The sequence below is a fragment of the Rhamphochromis longiceps genome, linkage group LG16, assembly GCF_057381845.1.
Source record: "Rhamphochromis longiceps isolate RC_006_pf linkage group LG16, R_longiceps_female_GT1.1, whole genome shotgun sequence".
Lineage (NCBI taxonomy): Eukaryota > Metazoa > Chordata > Actinopteri > Cichliformes > Cichlidae > Rhamphochromis > Rhamphochromis longiceps.
Window position 1 is genome coordinate 12,687,704 of NC_140572.1, and position 22,745 is coordinate 12,710,448.

General features: G+C 40.7%; 2 protein-coding genes and 1 pseudogene across 7 annotated transcripts in view; 1 reads left to right on the forward strand and 2 right to left on the reverse strand.

Moving 5' to 3' along the window:
• ccdc80 (coiled-coil domain containing 80) overlaps positions 1-12,323 on the forward strand; it is a 20,136-nt gene extending 7,813 nt beyond the window's left edge. The window contains exons 6-10 of the mRNA XM_085383494.1: positions 1,425-1,561; positions 6,900-7,051; positions 8,496-8,599; positions 10,600-10,683; positions 10,867-12,323. Coding sequence (XP_085239620.1) covers positions 1,425-1,561; positions 6,900-7,051; positions 8,496-8,599; positions 10,600-10,683; positions 10,867-11,189 — 800 coding nt within the window. The 3' untranslated portion in view covers positions 11,190-12,323. The remainder of the gene's footprint in view (positions 1-1,424; positions 1,562-6,899; positions 7,052-8,495; positions 8,600-10,599; positions 10,684-10,866) is intronic.
• Positions 2,308-4,067, reverse strand: LOC146650727 (E3 SUMO-protein ligase KIAA1586-like; annotated as a pseudogene).
• Positions 12,324-12,398: 75 nt separating the features above from the next.
• slc35a5 (solute carrier family 35 member A5) lies at positions 12,399-21,335 on the reverse strand. 6 transcript variants are annotated; one of them, XM_085383496.1, is made up of 10 exons: positions 21,227-21,335; positions 19,292-19,451; positions 19,062-19,160; positions 17,605-17,738; positions 17,316-17,383; positions 16,786-16,974; positions 15,893-16,087; positions 15,673-15,800; positions 14,360-14,628; positions 12,399-13,743 (listed from the first exon to the last, which is right to left on the reverse strand). In XM_085383496.1, the coding sequence occupies exons 2-10, from the start codon at positions 19,416-19,418 to the stop codon at positions 13,675-13,677; spliced, it is 1,278 nt and encodes a 425-aa protein (XP_085239622.1). In that variant the 5' UTR covers positions 19,419-19,451; positions 21,227-21,335; the 3' UTR covers positions 12,399-13,674. The 6 variants fall into 6 exon arrangements, with proteins under 6 accessions (XP_085239622.1, XP_085239621.1, XP_085239623.1 ...); XM_085383495.1 differs by having other exon boundaries at positions 21,223-21,335; XM_085383497.1 differs by having other exon boundaries at positions 19,292-19,448; positions 21,227-21,331.
• Positions 21,336-22,745: the final 1,410 nt, after the last annotated feature.

Below are 22,745 nucleotides of genomic sequence, written 5' to 3' on the forward strand. Positions count from 1 at the left end.
ACCTACTTGTTCAAATGCAACAAAACTGCTGCTGTTTTTGTGAGACGCACTGCGTCATTTGTGCTTGGCTTCTATTTTGAGACATTTTATAGCCGTCTCAAACCAGAGGCTGCGGTTGATGTGTGTTAACTGCTCTTTGTTAAGCTTTTTAAGTGTGTCACTCAATGTGCAGATGAGGTTTTATCCAGACATAATGTTTTTATGTAGTCACATTGTTGTGGCCCACCTCTGTTGGTAAGTCTTCATTCATTTTAATTATGAAGGCTTGATTTAAGTTTAGGTTAAGCTAAGCAACAGTATGTAAATGAATCTCAAGAAAGTAAATGGAAGTCAACATAAGAGTCCTTAGAAGTGAGAGAAACTCACTGTGTGTGATCACAGTGCACAGACAAACAGCTGGTCCTTTTAGCATTGCCCCTCCTCTGCTTACAGTGACTTCATCTTTGGGTTGTAGCCTGGTTGGCCATGTGTATGTTTTGCATATAGACCATATTAAAGAGTGTTTGCTGTACATATCTGTGTGTACAGTCTGTCCTCTGCCACCTACATGTACTGGGGGTTTCCTGACGTGATTGCTCATACACATTACAAACCAGCCACCAAGAACACACTGTTCCGTGGTCTGTATGTCATACACACACACGGAAGGAGCTATGATTAAAGGCTTTGGTCTGCATAAACACCAGCTCCATTAGACTTCTGAGACATCCAACCCTTTTAGATCTCAGCTGCTGTTTGTCCAGTTTGTCCCCGATTCATTCTGCATGCTTCAGTTCTGCTCTTCACTCAAGAGTCTAATTCTTAAACTTCTCAGACAAATTTGTTAAAGGAGCAGTTTTTTTGAAATCAGCATAGATGACTAAACTACAAGAGGAGTAAGCATGTTAACTGGGAAACAATTGCTCTTCATTTTACGTTAAGAAATACGACTGTAACATGTCTTAAGCTGTTTTTGTATCTTCCCTGTACTTTTCTAGCCTTTTGAAGCCATAACCATTTGAATAATTGTCAGGGGAAAAAAAACCAACATTCAGAAGATGAAGATGAGCTATCACTTGGTGACAGTGAGAAGAAGAAAAAAAAAAAAACAACTCCTTTTGAACAGGAAGAAACCTCAGGTTCAGTGAGAGGCAGCCATCTGCTGCAACCGACTGGCAGTGAGGGGAGGGAGACATGACAGAAGACAGATTAACCAATAGTGTGCAGTTTTCCTTCTTTCCCCAATTTTTCCAATCTGATATTCCAGGCAATATATTAGATTTACATTTGACTTTTGGACCATTTCACTAAGATTCCAAATATAATAAATGTTATGTTCCTTTGATTTTAACAGTTAATTGATTTTCTTTAAAGGGGAAATTAGTACCCTCTTTAAAGTAGGAAAGTAGATGTTGAATCTGTCTAATGTGCCTTTATTTCTCCAGAGAATGACAAGCCTATGAAGGGCCTTCGTCAGGAAGACCTGGTGAACCAGGATCTGATCACAGAGCTGAGGAAAGAGTTTGGCATGACCTACGAGGAGTTCTACATGGTCCTCACAGACACTGACATGAGAGTCAAGGTAGAGACTTACTCTTTCTAAGCAGTATAGGATGATTATGTGAAGGCTGTGGCTCTATAGTGTAGTGGTTTGCACATTTGCCTAACAGTGAAAGATCCCTATTTAAGTACCAGGAGGAGGAAAAAAAAAAAAAAAAAAAAAAAAAATCCCTTGACAGCTGTGTCGGGAAGAGCATCAAATACGCCAAATTAAACACAAGTATACCTTTTGTAGTGACTTGTGAATAATTTAATTCAGATTTAGGTAAATAGTGCCAGACCACAGTCTCATCAAGGCATGTTATATTGATAATAAAGGGGCTAGAATGCGATGGGCAGCCCCATAACAGAATGGCCGTGCTGTGTAGATCAATTAGCTTGTTGAATACTTAAATTAATGCGGTGTGAATTTGGAAAGCATGTAAGCAGTGCTTTAAGTGGCCCAAAAGAGGTGCCGGTACTCTATTTTTTTTCCGCCTCCCCTGAGGTAACAACAACTATTGAATGGGTTTTATATACAACAGTCAACAGACAACCTTATACAAAATAATAAATCATTTTATTAGTTTGCGGATTTGCTTGAGCTAGAAAGAGCTACTGAACATAAATAAAATGTGCAAAAAGGTATTGAAATTTATTTTTAACAAAATGTATATAAAATAAATTATAAAATAATTTGTATTTTGCTCTCTCTTGAGTCACTGCTGGTATCAGCAGCAGCACTTGTAAAGTGTACCTGCAGAGCTTGGTAGTTCTCCCATACTGCTTTCACTGTTCTCTCACTTGAAGCAACCCAATGCACTGATAAAACACGGCCTATCACAAGGAGACGTTGTCCAACATTGTGAGCACTCTCGGTTAACTCCCTTTGGTTTTTTGGTGATGCATGGCAGAGGGAGTAAAGCTGATCTAAGAATATTTTAAAGTGGTTGATTCCTCCTACCTCCTTCAAAACATCACAAACTGCCAGTTCCAGTCTGTGATTGGAACAATGCCAGACAAACAGGTAAGGGAATTTGGAACAAAGCTGCGCAGCAACTCCTGCTTTCCTCCCAAGCATCACTGAGGCTCCATCACAAGCAAATGCCAACAAATGTTCCTGTAGGTAGTGAGGGTCAAAGCCATTATTATGAAGACATCCTAACAGTGCTTCAGTGATGTCCTTTGCTGTGGTCCCCTGCAGCTCAATCAGTTCAAAAAATATCGTGTCTGGATTTTCACTGGAAATAGCTGACCGCAGGCACACGACAAGCACAGACTTTCCACTTATTGTAGTGGATTCATCAATGAGCACACACAATTTTCTTTCATTCATCACTATGTCATTGACTACCTTCTTTTTCATTTCAGCTGCAATGTGATCCAGTATATTTGCACATGAGTTATTAGAGTGCAAAACTCTGCCCATCTTGACACCATTTAAGACTTGCAACTGGACATCTATTGGCATGTCTGTAAAGGGACGCCCATGCTTGCCAATCTTATAAGCTGTTCTAAACACATTGCAAGTTGAAGCGTAGTCAGCCTTTCTCATATCTTCAATGTGTTTTTGCATTGTATTTTGTGTTGCCTTCTCTTTTATTTTAACTGCTTTCTTGTGATAAATTGAGTCTCTGTGCTCTTTTATTTTCTTTCGTAGTGAGTTTTGTTGTGCAGCCTTGTCCATTCCAAAAGACGAGATTAAGCACCCACTCCACTCCTGCGACACTCTCTGCCCTTGCTGCATGTCCACGCGAGCACAAACTTGACTACACACACTACGACCCAACTTTTGATTTCTGCTGATCAGCCACTTGTAATTTGTGGAGAAATACCGGACTTGTGCTTGGGACCAACATTCTGGCCACTCATGCTCGCTAACGCGGCTGTTGTCATCGGTAGAAATGGTGTCATTCTCGTCCTCGTCGTCGCAAAAAGTGCCGTCGTCCGCGGCTGCGGCACTAGTGCAGCTTTCATTAGCTTGCGTCTGACCTGCAGCGATATCATTCTGGCTTGGTGGGGTGTCAGCCAGCGAGTCCTCTGATTCTGACCTTGTTCTTTTACTACTCAGAGTCTGAAGCCAGGAGAGCATATTAAGTGTTCATTGTTTTTGTATTTTAACCGAGCAGCTGTTTGCGCGTTTTACACACCCTCTCCGGACCACGTTGAGTTGACATGACAACGGCAAAAGCGACGCATGCGCTTTTCACTTGTAAAACACATTGGTGTATGGGTAATGTAGTCTCTGCTCTCGGTGGGACGAATTAGGAAGCGTGCTTGTGAAGGGCGCTCTGAAAAGCGGCAGCGCAGCCAAACGATTATAACAGATGTGCAAATGAGAGTACCGGTACGCTAAAAGCACGTTCTGGGCGCATGGAGAGGTGGCGGTACTCTCAAGAGCTATATTTAGAAGTGGCGGTACTGAGTACCGGCGCGTACCGGCCCACTTAAAGCACTGCATGTAAGTCAAGCAGTTTTTTCACTCTAAAATATAAAGATGTCCCCTAAATGAACCACACACACTCACGTCTTGATGCATTCTCAATCATCCAGGAGATGATTGGAGATTCACACACACTCACATTTTTTGTTTTGAAAAGAAGAGAGTTATAAACATATACTCACTGAATGTGACGGTGTCGAGGAAGAAGGTGGTGTGGTGAGCTTTTTTGAGAACTGTAGTTTCACGCTGTGATGAAATTCTTAAAAGTTACATGTTTTTGGGCAGCTCTTCTATTTCACACCAATTTCAAGTCCTGTTGGAGGGACTTGGGAATGCATTGCTGTCAATCAATAGCCTCTCAAAGAGCCATATAAATATACATGTGTGTACCCTTGTCCTTGATCTAGCACAGGTGATTTAAATGGCTAAATAACCTCCTCAGCATGTCTTGAAGTTCTCCAGAGGCCTGGTAATGAACCAATCGTTTGATTCAGGTGTGCTGACCCAGGGTGAGATCAAAAACCTGCAGGACACCAGCCCCTGAGGCCTGGAGTTGACTGACCCTTGTATAAAAGGCCCCAAAGTTCATAGGATAATTCTATTGGTGTTCATAAGTTTATATAAGTTTATCTACTGTTCATTTAATATTCAATCTTCTGTCAGTTTGGGCCAGCCCACCGTATGGTGACATCATCCGGTTAGTAAGGTGGGCAGTTTAAGGTCTGATGAGCAGTGTTGGTCCGGTGGGGTGCACTGATTCCTGCGGGATGTTATGTAAAACCACACACATACACATGCAACGGTTTTACAGCCCCAGAAATTGAGTCGTGACAATAAAGTGCCTCAGACCGAACCTCAAGCTCCTTCTTCCCTACTCTGCGACAATTTGCCCTTAAGTTGTGTTCTGGCTGACACACCGGGGTGACAGTAGTGCTCAAAGACTGAATCAGTGCCACAACCGTGCCTATCCTTGATATCTCCACTACAACCCTAATCTAGAGGAAATAATAATGAGAGAGAATAATCTTTAGCCTAAATATGAGAACTGTCATTAATGTACCTGTAAAGCTTGAAGCAGAGAGATAAACAGCTGTCAATATAGGCAAAGATAATGTGGATGGGCATACAGATATATCTAGTGTTCACTTGATATGTCTACACTTGGTTTCTACTCCAAATTAACTTTGTTTTAACTGTTGCAAGTGCTATGGTGAGATACCAAAATTAAATGGTCTTGTTTTAGTAAAGTGTTAAGAAAACACAAAACAAGGTGTTAAAAAAAATAAATGAGTAAATATATATTTGTAATGCATCGGTGCCCAATAAACATGCAGTGAGGTACATACGTGTAAGCTAAACAGTCTAAACATATGATGTCAAAACCCTGTGACATTCCAAACAGCCTCAGCTCCATGTTATGTTTAGGACTAATTAGTACATGCTAACAAGACGGTTAGCATGATAGTGATGTGTTGCCATTGTGAGTAACTATAATAGCAGGCTCACACTAACCTTTAGGCCACCATCAGTCTCAAAGAGCCTTTAACAAGCATTTGCAGTGTAAGCTCTTCTCAGTCAGCTGCACTGTAAATAGCTGACATGACACGAAGAGAAGAGAAGCAATGCAGGGAAATGGAAAACACTCATAAAAGATATCCCCCTGTAGATTAGGCCACGTAACATAGCCAGCATCGGTAAATGCTTCTTTTTAATGTCTGTTCTGACTCTGGGAAACAAATATTTGTAAAATATTGTGAAAGTGAAGGCAGTGCTGGGTATGGCTGTTACACATGTACATACAAAAAATAAGAAGGAACCAAGCAGAGCAACAATGTAACCAATGCAAAGTGCCTTTGGATGCACACACACATCCAAAGGCATTTCTTTGGAAACAGGAAAAAACACAGAAGAAGACCCAGGAAAGCAGACACGTCATGGTTATTTCAAAACTAAGTTACAGTGTTATTGGACAAGACTGTTGCCATGTAGCATATTCACCAAGACTGCATGATCAGCTGTGTCAAAAGTCCTGCCTTCCTGGAACATAGCCTTAAGGGATTCAGTCACTGAATTGTGAAAGACCTCTAAATATACTATGATATTTTAGCAGGGAGGATTTTAATCGTACTTTTTTACTTGCCCTTTCACATAGTCTTGACTAATACTTTTAAACAGCCTTGATTAACAGCACTGCTGTTGGTCGGTTGGTCCTCTTCCAGTGTTCACTGATTCACAACTTATCTGCTTACACTTCCATTAAATCTTTCTCTTTTTCTCTGCCCTAATACTGCCAACATGGTGCTTTTACTAAAACACTGTTTAAATTTACACAACATGACATTTGCTCAACATCTGTGTATAAGGGTGTGTGTGCATGTGCCAGGATAAATCACCAGCCTGTTTTTCGGACAGATTCATCAAAGAGGCCAGTGTTCACATCCTCTGCTGTCAGCAGCAGAGACAGAGGAGTCTGTGAATGTACACGGATGTGGGTGTGTGTATTAGACAGAAAAAGGACAGAGAGCGCAGTGCAAGGAAAGGTGTGAAAGAATCAGAATGGCAACTTCAGCATGTCCTGAGGAAGATGTGCAAGTGTGTTACATTTTTGTGCGCGTTTCAGATGTTCGTGTTATGACCAGTTAGGATGAAATGAGATACTTGGTTTTGCTGCTTCCCAGAAGTTGTTACAAAGATTTGCTGGGATGTGATAAAGCCCACACCACATTTACTAACATGCATAACTTCATATAATCACATTACTGGAAGGAGTTTCACCATTTTCATGCAGTGGATTTCTATTTTAATGCCCGCTGTACTGTAGTGCTACTTATTGTTTTATTTTTTGTCGACAGGGATTTTGATTTATTTATTCTGTGGTTTCACCTCGGACTCGACCTTTGGGAGAGTATGACTGGTTCTTGTCAATCTTGTTTGTCAGCAATCCTTTGAGGTTCCCATTGCCATGAAGGCTGTATTTAACTACATCGACACCTTCTCCTCCCGAATGCGAGAGATGGAGCAGCAGAAGAGAGATGGAGTGGTCTGTAAGAAGGAAGACAAGCCCAGATCTTTGGAAAACTTTCTCTCCAGGTGAGGATTTCTATGGAAATATAGGGCATGACCAAAACACTGTGGATGTACAAACATTAAAACCTTTTTTTCTGACAAAAACATCATAAGAACTATCAGCAGTGATTTGCTGATATTCGCCCATGAGTGAGATCAGTAAATAAAGCCTGTAGACCCACTGATTCACTGATCCACTTGCTTTGAAAACCTTACATTTTAGCATTATGGTGTGGTGTTTTTGGAGACACAATTCAGGTTGAGGTTGAGAAAGTTATTAGCTAACACTAGCAAGCTTGGTTAATAAGCTGCAATCATAAACTGTTCGGGGATCACACAAGAATGGATTTGTGTACAGGAATACTGCTGTGATTGTTTTACATTTTTAATTTTGATTATTTTAGTCATAGTCTTTTGAATATTTAGTTTTAGTCATAATTTAGGCATCTGAAATATTGTAGTTTCAGTCTATTTCTATTTTTAGTCTGTTAAATATCATTGAAAGTGTAAAGGTTTGTTTCCATCTTATTTTCCTTGATATCAAATGTGAAATGTGTGCATATGCTCACTCTCCTCTTCCTCCCAGGTTTCGATATTTGGTCACATTTTATGCACAGGGCAATTACCTCTGATTGGGTCACTTCCAAACTCGTCCCGCCTTTGTACACAGCTTAAATATTTCTGATTGGATCTCACATTTTTTATTTTTTTTAGACCAAAGTATCAATATATTCCATCGCACTTTTTTGTCTCGTGCACTAGTTTTTAGTTAGTTATTGTCTCCCTTTCATCATGAAAACAAAGGTAACTGACAAAAATTATGACAAAAATAATTGGTCAGTGAAAATAACACTGGATAAGAGCACCCATGCTGATGTAGCATTAACTTGTAGCTTAAAAATAACATGCACAAACCATTCCATGGGTGCAAGATTTCCATGACAAATTGAGGTATTCAGTACAGTTTCTATTACAACATTTTATTGAGATTGATGCCATATATAGGTTGTTCCCCCAAGGATCAATATAGTCTGTGTAGTTGGAATTACTGGGTGGTCCCATCATGGTGTGTCCACATCAGTCAAATATCTGTTGCAGTCAGCTGGACCACAATTAAATAATTCTGAGCAGCACTTGGCAGACTGCAGCAGCCTGCATGTGTGTGTGTTCCATGAAAATCAAAAGTAACAAAAACCCTGCCATTCCTCAAGGCTGAATCATTTCAGTCACATTTTCTCCTGGAGATGTCTAAAGACAGGCTGTCTTTTGTTGCCATAGAGACCTGAATCCCCCCGAACACAGTGTAGAGATCTGGCAGGTTTTTGACCATAATTCCGGGTTGTCACCCTCTGGCAGTAATAAGGGGAATATGTAGCACACAAGCACAAACTCCTTGTCTTGGTACAGAGCTCTCACTGCGGGACCAAAGTGCCACTTAAATCCGGACTCAAATTTTCTGTGATTGCAGGTTCCGATGGAGACGTCGCCTGTTCATTATCTCCGCTCCCAACGACGAGGAGTGGGCCTATCAGCAGCAGCTCTACGCCCTCAACAGCCAAGCCTGCAATCTGGGTGAGTCACCAGAAGTCAACCAGTTTAACTTTTCAGAGGTCACTTCAGTTGCTAAAAGCTCAAATATGCTCGCCACCCAAGCTCTAATTGAGTCTCTCTGCTGCTTGGTGCTGTTTAGGTGGTGTAGGTTTTTTTCTCCAAAATCTGCTGCCTGCTGCAACCAAAAAACAAATCTATAAGAAACACAGTTGCAGGCTCAATGAACCAATTGTTAGTGTGATTAACACTCCTTAGTCTAATTCATCGTAAACGGTCACGATGTGCCTGTTCACTGTACTCTGTACCCTATAAGAAATGTTGTAAGAGATTGAACAACTGACCTTCCTATTAGTGGAAGATGCACAGCCGCCCATAACAATCTTCTGTTCCTGCAAGTCCGAAAGTACAAAGATTCATTTCCTGGGAAGAAATACCTAAAAGAGCAGAACTCTTTATGAAACTTCCCTCTGATGACATGTTTATTCCAAGGTGACCTTCTCTTCACACGGGCCTGTGTCATGTCCCTGCTTGCCAAAATGTTAGTCAGAATATTCATGAATATGTTAATCAAATGAAGAAGCAATGAAATCAAATGAACAAGTTATGTTTTTTTGTTTACTGCAACTTTCCAGACGTTATCAGCCTGTGTTTATGCACATGAGCACTATGTGTGTGTTAATGCATGTTCACCAGTGGATGTGGAGAAGGATCCCAGATGACGGAACTGGCAAAAAACTGAACTGTTTTTCTTTTCCTCCCCTGGCAGGAGACTTTTCAGCCGGCCGGTTAGTCAATTTTTCCACAGCAACTTGAAAGTTATTACGGCACATCTCAAAAAGAGGCATTTGTCTCAACTTTGCAAATCTCAACAACCTGATACGTTTGACAGGTTTGTGGAAGACACGTGTAAACTTTAAATAGCCCACGGTGAACTTTCCTTCTCTGTGAAACCAAATAACTGCTGTCAGCAGGACTTTCTGCCCAAGATGAACCTCACGCTCTTGTTTTGTTTGCACAAGCTGAAGATTTTGGACATTTCTTCCTGGCTCCCTTCAGACTTTTGTTGCTTCTGCATATTCATACAGGTTAACATAGGCTGTAAAAAACACTAAATGGTCTTTCACGTGTATGAGCCTGACCTTGAGTCAGATGTTTTATTTGTAACAATCAGCCATTAAATCTACAATTACATTATATCAGTTTCTGACCTTAAGGGCTAGTGAACAAGATGACAAGTAATCTTTCACTGCCCTCTCTTTTTGAATGTTTCATGCCTGTTTCACCTTCAAACACACATACACTGTGTGTACACAGGGGCATTAAATAGGGGTTTATATTTAAGCCAAAGCAAATTTTTACAACCTTGCAATGATAAAAAATATTTTTAGCTTACTGTTGATCTGTGAAGCATTAACAGATTATTTATCATTTGTCCTAGCTTATAAAGCTCTCATGAAATATAACTTCCTAGAAAGTGCTACCATTTATCTGTTTGAGTGTACACTGTTTTTATTTAAGTCAAGTCAGATGATTGAATAAATCAGCTTTTCTTGCTTTATCACTAGATCCAGTTTAGGTTCTACTGGGACTTTTTTCCCTTCGTGTGTTGCTCTTGGCTGGTTTAGCACCCAGGGCTGCCCCCTCGCTCCCTCATCCCACACAAAGGCCTGTCCTGCTGACTGGGCTGAAGGCCTGAGAGGTTTGATCCTGGTATTCAGCACTTGGCGCTCACCAAGTGAAGCCAGCGTTCTCCTGTGTTTAATGTGGGCTTTCTCGCTTCAGAGGAAACAGCTTTTTTGGCAGGGCTTTCTGGACCACCATCACATTCTCCTCCCTTTACCTAGAGACCAGTGCTTAGGACAGTTCCAATAACAAATAAGTAACAATCAGCCTAAATAAGCAGACTGATAAGGAACAGTTGGTCAGCATACTGCTGTTCTCATTTGAAGTCATGCTGTTGTCTAAAAATTGTTTGCCTCATTCTGATGTCTTTTCAAAAAATGGTTGCCATGGTTACACAGGCCTGAGGCACATCGCCATTCTGAAGCTGGTTGGCACAGAGTCGCCAGATATGGGCGGAGTCTTGGAGCTCTATCCTATCAATGGTAAGAATATTTAATACAAAATAGTGAACAGATATATTTTCTGAAAGCTAAGGTCTCTACTTTTTTGGTATCTGAGTTCTGTGTGATAAGTTTAGAGGAAGAGGAAAATGTCGATGTGCTACATCTATTGTGAAATTCACTCTTTAATACGTTGTTCCTAACCTGATCCTCTGGTCCATCCAGGGAGTGCTACCGTGGAGCGTGAAGGGCTCTCAGCTACCCTCGTGAAGGACATGAGAAACTACTTCCAAATCAGCCCAGAATACTTCTCCATGCTGCTGGTGGGGAAGGATGGCAATGTCAAGTCCTGGTACCCCTCACCCATGTGGTCCATGGCCATTATCTATGACCTGGTAGACTCTATGCAGCTCCGCAGACAGGAGATGGCCATCCAGCAGTCACTTGGCATGCGCTGCCCTGAAGATGAATATGGTGGCTATGGTTACCATCAACATGGATACGAACACAGTTATCAGGATGGCTATCACCAGGGGTATGGTTACTAACAGGTGTGTGCTTTCCAATGATGCACACTGGCCTGCAGCTGGTCCTTGGTGCTACCTTCCTTTGGCCCAAAACCTTTTTGTGTCTTTCCCATCTCCCACCGGGCAGTTGGCACAGACGAGTATTTTGTAGCACTTAGTGAAGGGAAGAAAAATGCTTTCACATATCCAGTTCTTTAACATTCCCTATATAGCATAGTACGCTGCTTTATACTTAGCAGCGTCAGATCTGGTTAGTCAGTAAATTTATGGATGAACCTGAAGGTTCAAAGATGGATTGCGTACTTTAGTTTTTGCCGGGGTTTTTTTGTTTCTTTCAACTTAAAACATTATTGCATCGTCTGTCATCTCTAGCTGGCTTTTTTAGGTCAGACTTACATAGTTTCAGCACACATGTTGATTTTGTGGATAATAGAACATATTTATTGGACATCTGTTGCATTTGAAGTGCAGTTACCAATAATATTATTAAAAGCATCACATTATTTCTCTTTTGTAAAGTTTCTGTTGCTATACATTGTTTCTATTTATACTCTGTTTCTATATGGCTACATGAAAATAAACTTTTGTTTACTACCAGGTCCTTTAAATTATTTGTCTCACTTTCAGTGCCAATGCACTGCAATAATCTTTTGAGCAACACCTCCCCCTAGTGGCAAAACTGGAAAGATATTTCCAAGTATATTTTAGTGGTCATGTAATGACTGAAACAACCTGCCGTACTTGAAATATCTACAGTAGTTTCAGACCTTCTCAACTTACTGTCCCCTCAATGCAATCACATTTGCAAACACACTTTGTGAGTAAGAAGGGCTGGAATCCACCTACCCATTTTCTTCCACTTATCCAATTAAAGGCATGGGGAGGCTGGAGCATCTCTCAGCTGCCATAGAGCAAGAGACAGAGTTTGTATTAAACATGGCCAAAGTGTATGTACAAGTAAGTCTTGTTCATTTAAAGCTTAGACATCAGACTGCGTTACAGTCTCTTTTCTCTTGGATCTGTATAATGTTAGTGGGTGTGGAACACTGTTATTCAGCAGGTGGGTAAAATATCTAAGAGGAACTGATATTGAGCTAAAACAGCTATCAAGTATGTGCAAAGTAATAGAATAAAAACATGGAGTTAGAGCAGCTAGTACCCTTTAGGTCTTCCTCCAGAAAACCTCAGTATTTAAATAAATGCACATAAATTTATGACAAGACATCAGCGATTGTATTAAATTGCATTACTTGCACAGAAGTAAAACAACTTGCCATTTATTTTACAAGAAAATGCATTCACACGTGAGGATTTTAATGGCACAAACAACAATCTTTAGACAATGTTATTTTACAGTTTAACAAGAAAATATTCAAGCCCCAAGTAAGAGAAGCAGGGAGTTTGTGGTGCTGACAGAAAGTCAGGCATTAGTGGCAATTATATCAATACCACTTATTCTGGCTCAGAAAATAAACACCAATAGTCCAATGAAAATAATAGTCCAGGTGCCAGATGTATAAAACATTCATTTATATTTTTTGTTTCCACCTAATGTCGGGTGTACTAAATTTTAGCAAGCCTCCTATTGTTTTGGGGGAAATTTGAGGTCCTATAAAAAGCTGCAGCTCTGCTTTCCTTTTTTTCAACAATGAAAAACAACTTTTTTTTGCCTCTCGTAGTAATGTGAGTGGTATTTTCTTTCTTTCCCCTTTTACTTTGGACTTAATAGTTGCCTCTGTTCCTTTTTTCCTTTTGGTTGAGTTTCTTCTTTTGTGATTCCAGAATTGAGATCACCAAATAAAAGACAATTTCTTTTATCCACCTTGATGAAAACTCTGCGTCTTCTTTGTGGTTCTATTCATCACCATGTGAAATTATTTGAGCTGCAAATGTCCAGACAGTTAAAGGAGCTCCTACATCCATTCATGACTGCAGAACGGAGTGGAAACAAGGCTGATGGACAAGAGTGGAGTTTCATGAAGGCTGAGATTTAGGGGGGGGGGGGGGGGGGGGGGGGGGGGGGGGTTTGCGTTGGACATCTATTATCAAAACAATCTTGAAACTGCAGTTTCTGGTCCTTAGACGTCCAGCACCAGCAAGCAGTCAGATGGCAGCATGTACAACAGGAATCATGTAAAGAAATACACTGTCCATAAAAGAAATCCATAATGAATCCAAAAGTATCACTTATCACTTATTTTCCAACAAACAGCGTTGCTGGTACTTTCCCCCATATGAATGACAGCAGTCATCCACAGACAGGCACGTTTCCAAAATATACAGATTTTGCTAATTCTGTTATTAAACACCTTGTTTGTTTTTAATTCTAGGAGTCTATCATATAATCTAGCAACAGTATCTTTCACCGTTTACCTGCTTATCACTGTTCAAATAAATGCTTTCACAGACAATCTGTGACCATGTTCCATCCAGTCAATTGTGCAGTTCGACACCAGCAGCAGGAAAGATGCAGAGTATCCTCTGGATACTACTAGCGCTATCATTACTACAAGGACTCTTCATCAGATTCACTGTCTGCATTTGCCTTTGTCAGGAGCTCGAGCTCCTCACCGTCCTGCAACACAAAAAAGAGACAAGGCATCAGAATGAATGCACAAGTGGTCAAATCCAGTGGACAAATCTGCAGACAATGAGGCACTGTGCACATCTTTTTTCTGTCTTCAGAAAGTGGAGGGCAGTATTTGCTCCCCGAAAAACACCAGGGAAGTACCGTGCATTTTAAAGCCACGGCTGCCAATGGAGAGGGTATTTTTGTTAGTGCTCTAGCAAAGAAACAAACACCTGAAACCTGGCATTTCACATGAATTACAGGGTTTCTTCCTGGGGACGCTGGGGATGAAAAGAATTCCAGGATAGTATCCCCACAGACTACTGTATTGTTAAATAGCTTCTTCCATCAAAAAACACTTGACTACTAAAGGAATTATATGAAGCAAGGCTCCAGCATGAGCCTGAATGCTATTTTCATAGCTGGGAATCAGGTTTCCTCCTGCACTCAAGAAATGACATTACAGAGAAACAAGAGCCAAGTTTCCTGCAGAGCACTTGGTATGTGGGCGGGAGTAGAGGAAGTGGATATACATCGGGGTTAGGTGAGCGAAGTTGTGTGAGGAAAAGGAGTGTGTGGGCTTGTGTGCGTGACTACTGAGGATATGTGGTTTGTCTCCTACCCCTCTTGACCTCTCAAACACCTCCCCGTTGATGACCCGTAGTTTCTCTCGCTGCAGGCTATATTCCAGGTCCTTGTGCCAGCTGGCATTGTAGATAAAGATGGCCAGCAGGACAGTGGGTGCCTGGAAGAAGAAGTCCAGCGAAGGGTGGAAGTCAAAGAGGAAGAGGGAGAGGCCTGTGACCAGAACAGTAGTGATCTGGCCAGTCAGCACATGGAACATGTTGTCTCTGAATTTTAAGATGAAGGCCACGGATAAGCCCAGGGCAGCTAGGGAGAACACAGAAGATTATGAGTTCTTCAAATGCATACTAGAGATAGATAAATGAACTAGTCCAGTTAATAACAAATTACATCCAGCAGCTGGATTAGTGTAGCTTAGCACTGATGCCAGAAGCAGGACCAAATACCCACCAGGTTCTGTTCAGAGGCATAAAACAACTCAAGTACCAGCAGCTTACAAGATCACAAGTTAAGATGATTTTGTCTGTAGACGACAGAAATTGTACAAAGTAGTGGTTTTGCATGCTACAGTCTTTTGGAGCTCCCACTCCGACCCCTCCTCTATTTACGCCAGCTTTCATCTGATTGGCTGCCCCTACATCTGAGCTTCTACAAACAGAACCAGGTGCTGCACCACTTCCTCTGCTTATCAATTTGACAGACTTCCTTCAACCCAGCCATCCCTTCCAGCTCATCCTGGAGGACACAGTATTCCCCAAGCCCGCTGAGACCTCCTCCCAGTAGAACATGGCCAAAAACACCTCACCTACCTAGGAGTCCAGGAGGAATCCTGGTTAGATGCCCCGAGTACCTCAACTGTCTTCTTTTGATGAACATATTTTCTCTTCCTCAAGCAACTTCTATAATCCACATGGACATGTTTGCATATAATTCAAAGCAGCAAACTAATTAAATTAAATTAGAGTGGACATCTCCAGCAACAGAAATGACAGTAGGAGATCTCAGTTCAATAAACATCACACTTATGCCTGCTTGATATTCATCTTCCAGTCATATGCTGTATAAAACAGTATTCAAATGTCCCTCTGATGTGAGAATGATGCACTACAGTGCTGACTGAAGTTATCAATCTTGTGATGGGCAGAAACACCAAAAGTTAAAAATGTTAAATGTAATTTTGTGGTCCCAATGACTGCATGATGTCCAAAAGTAGAATAAATGTTGAAGCTGTTTTGGTCCACTTTTGTTTAACACTGACATTTTGGAAGAAACTGACAAATCTGACTAATGGGGAAAGAAAAAATACAAATTTGTGATGACAGTGCGAGTCATTAATCCACCATTACTCACCAGTGACCAGCACCAAGCCCAGGGAATAAATGTTATGTCCATGTAGGAGGCCACAGTGCATGGTGAGACCTCGTGCCTCGCTGTTGAGCCCAAGAGTCAGACCATTAAACACCACACCAAAGGCATACCTAAAAAACACGCAGTAAAAACGACTGATGTTAGCACCAAAGTCATCCACGTGTCCTCTGCTTTCCCATTTTCTTCACAAGCAGCTTCTCACAGTTTACTGTTCTGTATGAAGATGCTTTCAGTGAGCTGCTCTCCTTCTTTGAGAATCTTCTCATTGTATATGTTGGCCATGGCAGAGATGAAGCACTGGAGGATGAGCAGGATGTGACCCACACCCAGAGATTGAAGCTTCGATACTACTTTGTCCCTCCAGGCCTGGCCGGGCAGGGTTGATGCCCATGATATACTGGCAGTGTAAAGGAACAAAGATGTGAAAAAGCGTATTTAATGTAACGTGTACATTACAGTATTTCACTGTAGATTAATAAATAATACAAAAATGTTATCAAGTTGCAAAAGAAGTGCTCAGAATTTCCCAAAGCTCTCTGCGCCATTTTACTTACAGAATACTTTCTCGATGCAGCAGTCAAAAACACCATCATTTAAATCTAATATTACAAATATGACAGATATGTGTCATTTATTAGATTACCAAACCTTTTCTTCTCCCTTTGCATAAAAGACCTGCTAAAATAGTTGGAACTGATACATATAATCTTTCCATCTCTCCCTACAGCTGTGGGCAGTTTAATATTCAGCTTCCCAGCATGAGCTGCAAAATCAACTACATTTGAGGGGACTGATCTCACTAAATGAATTCAAGGTGATTAGAAATTATTTGAATACAGTGATAAATGTTTTGCAGCCTCACTACATTTGACCTGCCATGATGTTTTCATAGTTTTGAAATGTTTTACTTAAGTTTCTACACTTTATTCTTTATCTCATGTGTATAAATATGCTCACTGGGTGTGTATTGTTCTATTTCGTGCTGCTGCTCATCTTGTTCTGGAAAATTGTTCTGCTGCAAAAATATTTTAAAGCTCCGAAGATCTACTTCCTAGTTAAGTAAAGGTTAAATAATCCTGCATGCTTCACTTTTACCTGCTGTTCTTCATCTCCTCCAGAAGCTGGGTGTAGAGTAGGCAAGAGTTGGAGGGGCTAGAAAGTGGGTTTGAGTGAAGACTGGGAACAGCTATTGAGTTTTGCTTGCCTCCTGATCCTGTTGTCAAGGAAACGATGGACAGGAAGAGAATAACCAACGCTGCCCACTGAACCCAAGACAGGCGCCTCCTGTAGGAAAAGGCCAAGTAAAAAACAAAAAACAAATGACGCTTAATCTATTAGCTTATGATATACAGTAATAAAAATAACAGCCTGAAGATCAAATTACCTGTGAGTGCTTTAGTGCACTGGGACAAGCAAAACACATTCAGTAACAGTGTTCCATGGTATAGGAGACCATTCTCACTCACATGCACACTTTGGTCCGCTTACAATTGGAAAACATGAAAAAAATGTCTTTTTTCCTCAAGAGACCAACCAAATAAAATCTTAAAATATCACCTCTCATTCCACAATCAAACACACACAACATGTTTCTGAAGAACAGTTGAGTTAAAAGTGAAACTTACTTCAAAACTATTCTAAAGAGCACAGCTGTGGTCAGGATGACAAAGTTGGAGAACAACACTGCCATAGCCTGGGAACAAAAAGAACAGCAGCAGCTCAGCACATTTAAAGCATCAAATGTGCAGGACATTTTGTTAATGCCAGTCTGATATGAAAAGCTCAAATCTACAAACTGGAAAATGAGATTTGGATGTTAACAAAGGGTTAAAAAAAATTTGCAGTCCAGGCAACCACATTTCCCTCTAGCAGCTATCATTTAGCAAACATCTTAAATATCTTATCTGTACTGACGGGCTGCAGGTAGCTCATAACATAGAAGATGATGAGGTTGTCAAGAAAGTAAAGGAAAGCAGGGACGGCCCACTTCAGGGAGCTGAGGAAGGAAGAGCTGGAGGCACAACCCAAATCTCTGCATGATCGGCCCTCTGTAGTAACAGAAAGAAAGAGTCAACGAACATCCTTCACTCATGGAACACAGAATGAGGTCAGATGAACTTATGAACACAAATATTAGTTGTAAGACTTGTCGTGGTTTTTGTCATATTCGAGACATGATAAATACCAATACCCAGATTATTGATCCCTTCTATTTTGTAATGGTTAATTCAACATTCCTGTTGCCACTGACCTTTAATTGGAGGGTTGACCTTATTTTGACTGGCCATCATTCACTAACCTGTCTCCTATAGACTTCATTAGTTTAGATTTTTAGTGCCTTCTACGATCCAAGCTAGCAGATGTATTGAAATCTAAAAATAATTTCAACAGGCAGTCACACCTATGTATGATAAACTAATAGGTACAATCCCAAAATTCTGGAGACACAGGACTTTATAATAAATAACACATAATTAATAATTCATTAATAATGGTCCTCTACAGGAAATTGGGCCAGTCTGACAGAAAGATTCTCTCTTTGTAAGTTTGAGATGAAAATTTACACAAATGAAACCACAAAAATGGGGCTTTTAACCTTAAAAACAGATCAGTCATATTTAACTGCTATGTTTTCTTTATTTTCATAGGCAAACTTGTAATCACACTTCCAACATTATCTTAGTTTCTTTTTAACTTCTTCCACATTCAAGCAGTTTGCCCAGATATCTGAAACTGAGGGTGTTTTCACATCTATAGTTCATTTACTCTGGTCCTAGCCACTTGATGAGTTTGTAAACTTTTAGCTTTTCGCTGTGATTGGGTTTGTTTCCACACAGAGAAGAAATCAAGTGAACTCCACACAAACCAAACTGCGTCACTACAAACAATGTGACAATGTTCAGTTTGCTCAGCAGCCAGATTTGTCGGGCTGGGAGCAACAAAAGTAAACGCAGGAAGAAGGTGCTGAACACAGAGAATTTACATTTATTTCATGGTTAGCTGCTAGCTCGTACAGACCTTTGCACATCTATAGTACCTTTCGATGCTGAGATTACAAAGCATACATTGCTATGGGATGGGGGTTTTTTTATAGCTCAAACTACACCTTCACACCATAAACGAACCGCTCTGGAGTCAATTTGGAACTGTACTGAGACCACTTCCTCCAAAGGGTCTCGGTGCTGTTCTTTTCATCCGCTCCTGAGTGCAGTCACACCTGCACGAACGAACTACACCAAGGAGGGAAAACGAACTAGAGTTTGATTTAAACAGACAAAACACCGCAGGTGAGAAAACACTTTGAGATGTGATATGAAACCAGAACATAAGCTGATCCCAACTAGGACACACACGCAGGCATCAAAGTTTACCTCGGACTATGACCCTGACTGACATGACCAGACAGAAGAGCAGTTTAAGAGCCTCGGCAAGCAGATTTACAGATGCTGGGAGGAAGTCATACTTGTTTTCTGCAAAAAGAACAAAATGTGAAGACACGTGCTGAGCAAGCTGCCAACACATTAACACTGTTTTTTAAATCTTTTTATCCAGCTGTGGAAAAAAAAAAGTTGTGTGCATGTGTTTACTGTCAGGTAATCACCGGCATTGGCAGACATTTTCAGAAGTAGGATGCGGCTGGTCCCCAGTGTTACAAAGCCTAGCCCGAGAGCAAGAGTGTAGGCTGATGAGCGGGAGCACAGCCTGGGGCACAAGGGGCAGCATGCCATGGCTGCGACTGGAAATGGATCCAGCCAAACCTGCTGGAATACATACAACGATGCACGCACACATGTTTATCAGACTTCCCCTTTACATTATGATTATTATACTGCCAAAGAATTTTTTAAAACTTCAATATTCAGTAAGATGACCTTTATATTCCAAGAAATCTATGTATCAGGCAAGCTTTCAGGTCAATTCTTTAAGTAATCCAAGAGATTTATGTGGATGTTGGCTGTTTTTGTTTATTCTCTGTCAAACTATGACTCAATAAGCACTGTTGCAACAGGGCTCACAGGGATTTTCAGTCTGGTTATTGTGTCATTTGGCATACCATAACATTTTCTTCCAATTTCCCTTCCTTAAGAGTAATTTTTTGACAGCCACCCTCACACTGACACCATTTCTGATGCGGCTTCAGTAAGCAGTATATGGATCAACTGCAAGCCCAGATGCATCTCTCAGGTCCTGTGTCAGGTCTTTGCTGCATTTTTCCCCCCCTTATTCTAAAGAACGTGACTTTGAGATACTGTTAATCAGCTGTGGGCAGGTTTTTAAGCCTGCCACTTCTTCTTTTGTCCTCCACTTGTCTACCTTCCTTTTGCTTTTAAAGACACGCTGCACACCACGCTGATGTGGTGTGCAGCGTGGTGGCATATGGCACCACCATATGCCAAGTTTTCAGCTAACACTTCTTTGGTGCAAAAAATACAATTTTGTCCCTGTCAAACAGCATTATCCTGGGCATTTGTTGTATATTCAAATAAGTAAATGGGCACAAATTCTGTGTTTTTGTGAGAGGCAGCAAGTAATAAAGTGGCTAGAAATATATTTTAAAATTGGCTCTTTGCTCAGTTGTTTGTTATGTGCAGACAACACTGAGTTGGGCTCTCCTATTCTTGAATAATTCACAGGTCAGTGTTAAGTGGCTTATCAAACAAACAAAAATAAATAAATAAAAGTTCCTCTGGAAATAATCAGGTACAATGACTGGACTGAAAATTTGTTTTTCTTTTTAAAAAAAAAAAAAAAAAGCCGCCAATAGCCACAAATGAGGCTAGCTTCAATATTTTAGCACAGTACTGTATATCCACAATTTCACCAAGACAAAAAAACACTCCCTGCTTAACAACAAGTATTGGTGCTGGGGGGGTTTCTGTTCACTAATTTAACAAAAAATAATAATAATGATTACACTAGATAGCTATAATAACTACTGAATGATGTTTTAAAAGTACTCTTGCTTTAATTTAAGCTTATTTGATACAGTGCTTCCTCTCCTTTACCTACTCACAAGAGAAAATACGTGTTTTGTACTCTTGCAATCTAAGGCGTTTGGGGAAAAACGCGACTTACATTACCATGATCTTGGCGTCTGAGAACCTACACAGACCTAAATACACAGAATTTAAACACCGACACTTTGCTAAAATACGTAGTTATATTTCACTTTTACAAAGACTTAGTGACTTAAGAACTAACAAAACAAACTTACGGCAAATTAGTCGACAGTTTTTAAATCAACTTCCAGCTTTTGAGATAATTTAAACTCCATTGCCATGTCCAATAATACTCATAAAACTTATAAAAATCACCCGAAAATTGGCAGGACGGTAAGTTAGACTGTTCAAACACACAAAATTCAACACACAGCTCTATTAGCACAGAGGTGGCCTTGCATCACTAGCCTTTAAATCGTCACCTTTGTGCCAATAAACGCCGATAAAACACGCTTGTTCTTTTAAATATTCGGAAATTATTTTTTGAGGCTACTGTCCATAACATGAGAAAACAGGGCAGTGTTATAAATACCTGCCTGTTAGTCTTCTTTAGTACGAAACATAACCGAGGGATTGCATTTCGCCAACACTACCGCTTCCTGGTTGATCTGCGCATGCGTTAAAACACAGGTTACGACGTCATCCCGTTTTGGGCTTTGGAGTTGACGTCACGCCGCATTGCATTGTGGGATCGCGGCGCCATGACAGAAGGCCACAAATCAAAACAAACACACTACTGTGTTGGAAGCAGGACTATCAGAACCATGCTTAACCTCCTAGGACCTGCCGTCCACATATGTGGACATCACATTTGGGTTATTTAGACAAAAATACTCAATTTTGCTCTACATGGGCCTGATATCCACTTACGAGAACATTATACTGCTACCGTTCTATCATAATCTTAAATGAATATCCTCATTTGTGGCTCTCGTTTTTCTTAAAAACAAAAGTAAGTTAAAAAAAAATCTGGTAATTCTTTGTTTTTACATTCATCGGGCCCCAATATGCCCAAATATCAAAGAGAAATTAAAATCAGCGCAAAAGACAAAGGGCTGTATCACGACCGATTGCGCCCAGACGCCAAGACCGGCCGTACTTGGAAAAAATAGTGTGCATCGGTAATGTGGACCCGTATGAAATAAGGCAGTGGAGCGGAAACTCTATTAGATTAGATTAGATAGAACTTTATTAATCCCTCGGGTGGGTTCCTCTGGGAAATTCGATTTCCAGAAAAGCACAGCACCGACAGAAGTTACAGAGTTACAGAATATTATATATATATATATACACACACACACACACACATATATATAAATACAGAGACAATATAAATAAAATATACGAAGGGGATAAATAGAATAAATAGGAATAAAAAATAAAAATACAAGTGAATTGCACATTTCAAGTATTGAGGTCTATTGCACTGTTGACTATTTACAAAAGTATTGCACAAAAGGTATTGCACAGTGAGGTGAAGAGGCACTACAACTTAGTTGTTCCCCCCTCCTTTGTCCTCCTGTTTCCCCTCCCTCTCCCCTCCAGAGAGGAGTTAAACAGTCTGATGGTGTGTGGGACAAAGGAGTTTTTAAGTCTGTTAGTTCTTGTCTTTGGGAGAAGCAACCTGTCACTGAACAGACTCTTCTGGTTGTTAATGGCCGTGTGCAGAGGATGCCCAGCATTGTCCATAATGTCCATCAGTTTCTTTAATGTCCTTTTCTCTGCCACCAGAGTGTCCAGCTTCATGCCGACCACAGAGCTAGCCCTCCTGATCAGTTTCTCCAGCCTGGATGAGTCCTTCTTTGCTGTGCTGCTCCCCCAGCACACCACAGCATAGAAAAGTATGTTCACGGGACAAGAAAATAAAGTACAATCGAGACAAGGGGAAATAAGAGACAAGAGAAAAACGATACACGAATAAAAGCGTGAGTATGAGGCTACGTCCACGTACCCAGGTATTTTTGAAAACGCAGATTTTTCTATGCGTTTGCACCTTTCATCCACACGCAAACGGCATTTTCGAGATTTTTAAAAACGCCTGCCAGGGTGGATATT

What these genes read in the sequence shown, in the direction of transcription:
- slc35a5 (XM_085383496.1), bottom strand. Translation starts at nt 19,418, where the DNA reads ATGGCATGCTGCCCCTTGTGCCCCAGGCTGTGCTCCCGCTCATCAGCC. An exon ending in CTCTTTAGAATAGTTTTGAA is followed by an intron (nt 16,975 to 17,315) that starts GTAAGTTTCACT and finishes CTTTTCCTACAG; the next exon opens with GAGGCGCCTGTCTTGGGTTC. An exon ending in GGGCTTGGTGCTGGTCACTG is followed by an intron (nt 14,629 to 15,672) that starts GTGAGTAATGGT and finishes TGTTCTCCCTAG; the next exon opens with CTGCCCTGGGCTTATCCGTG.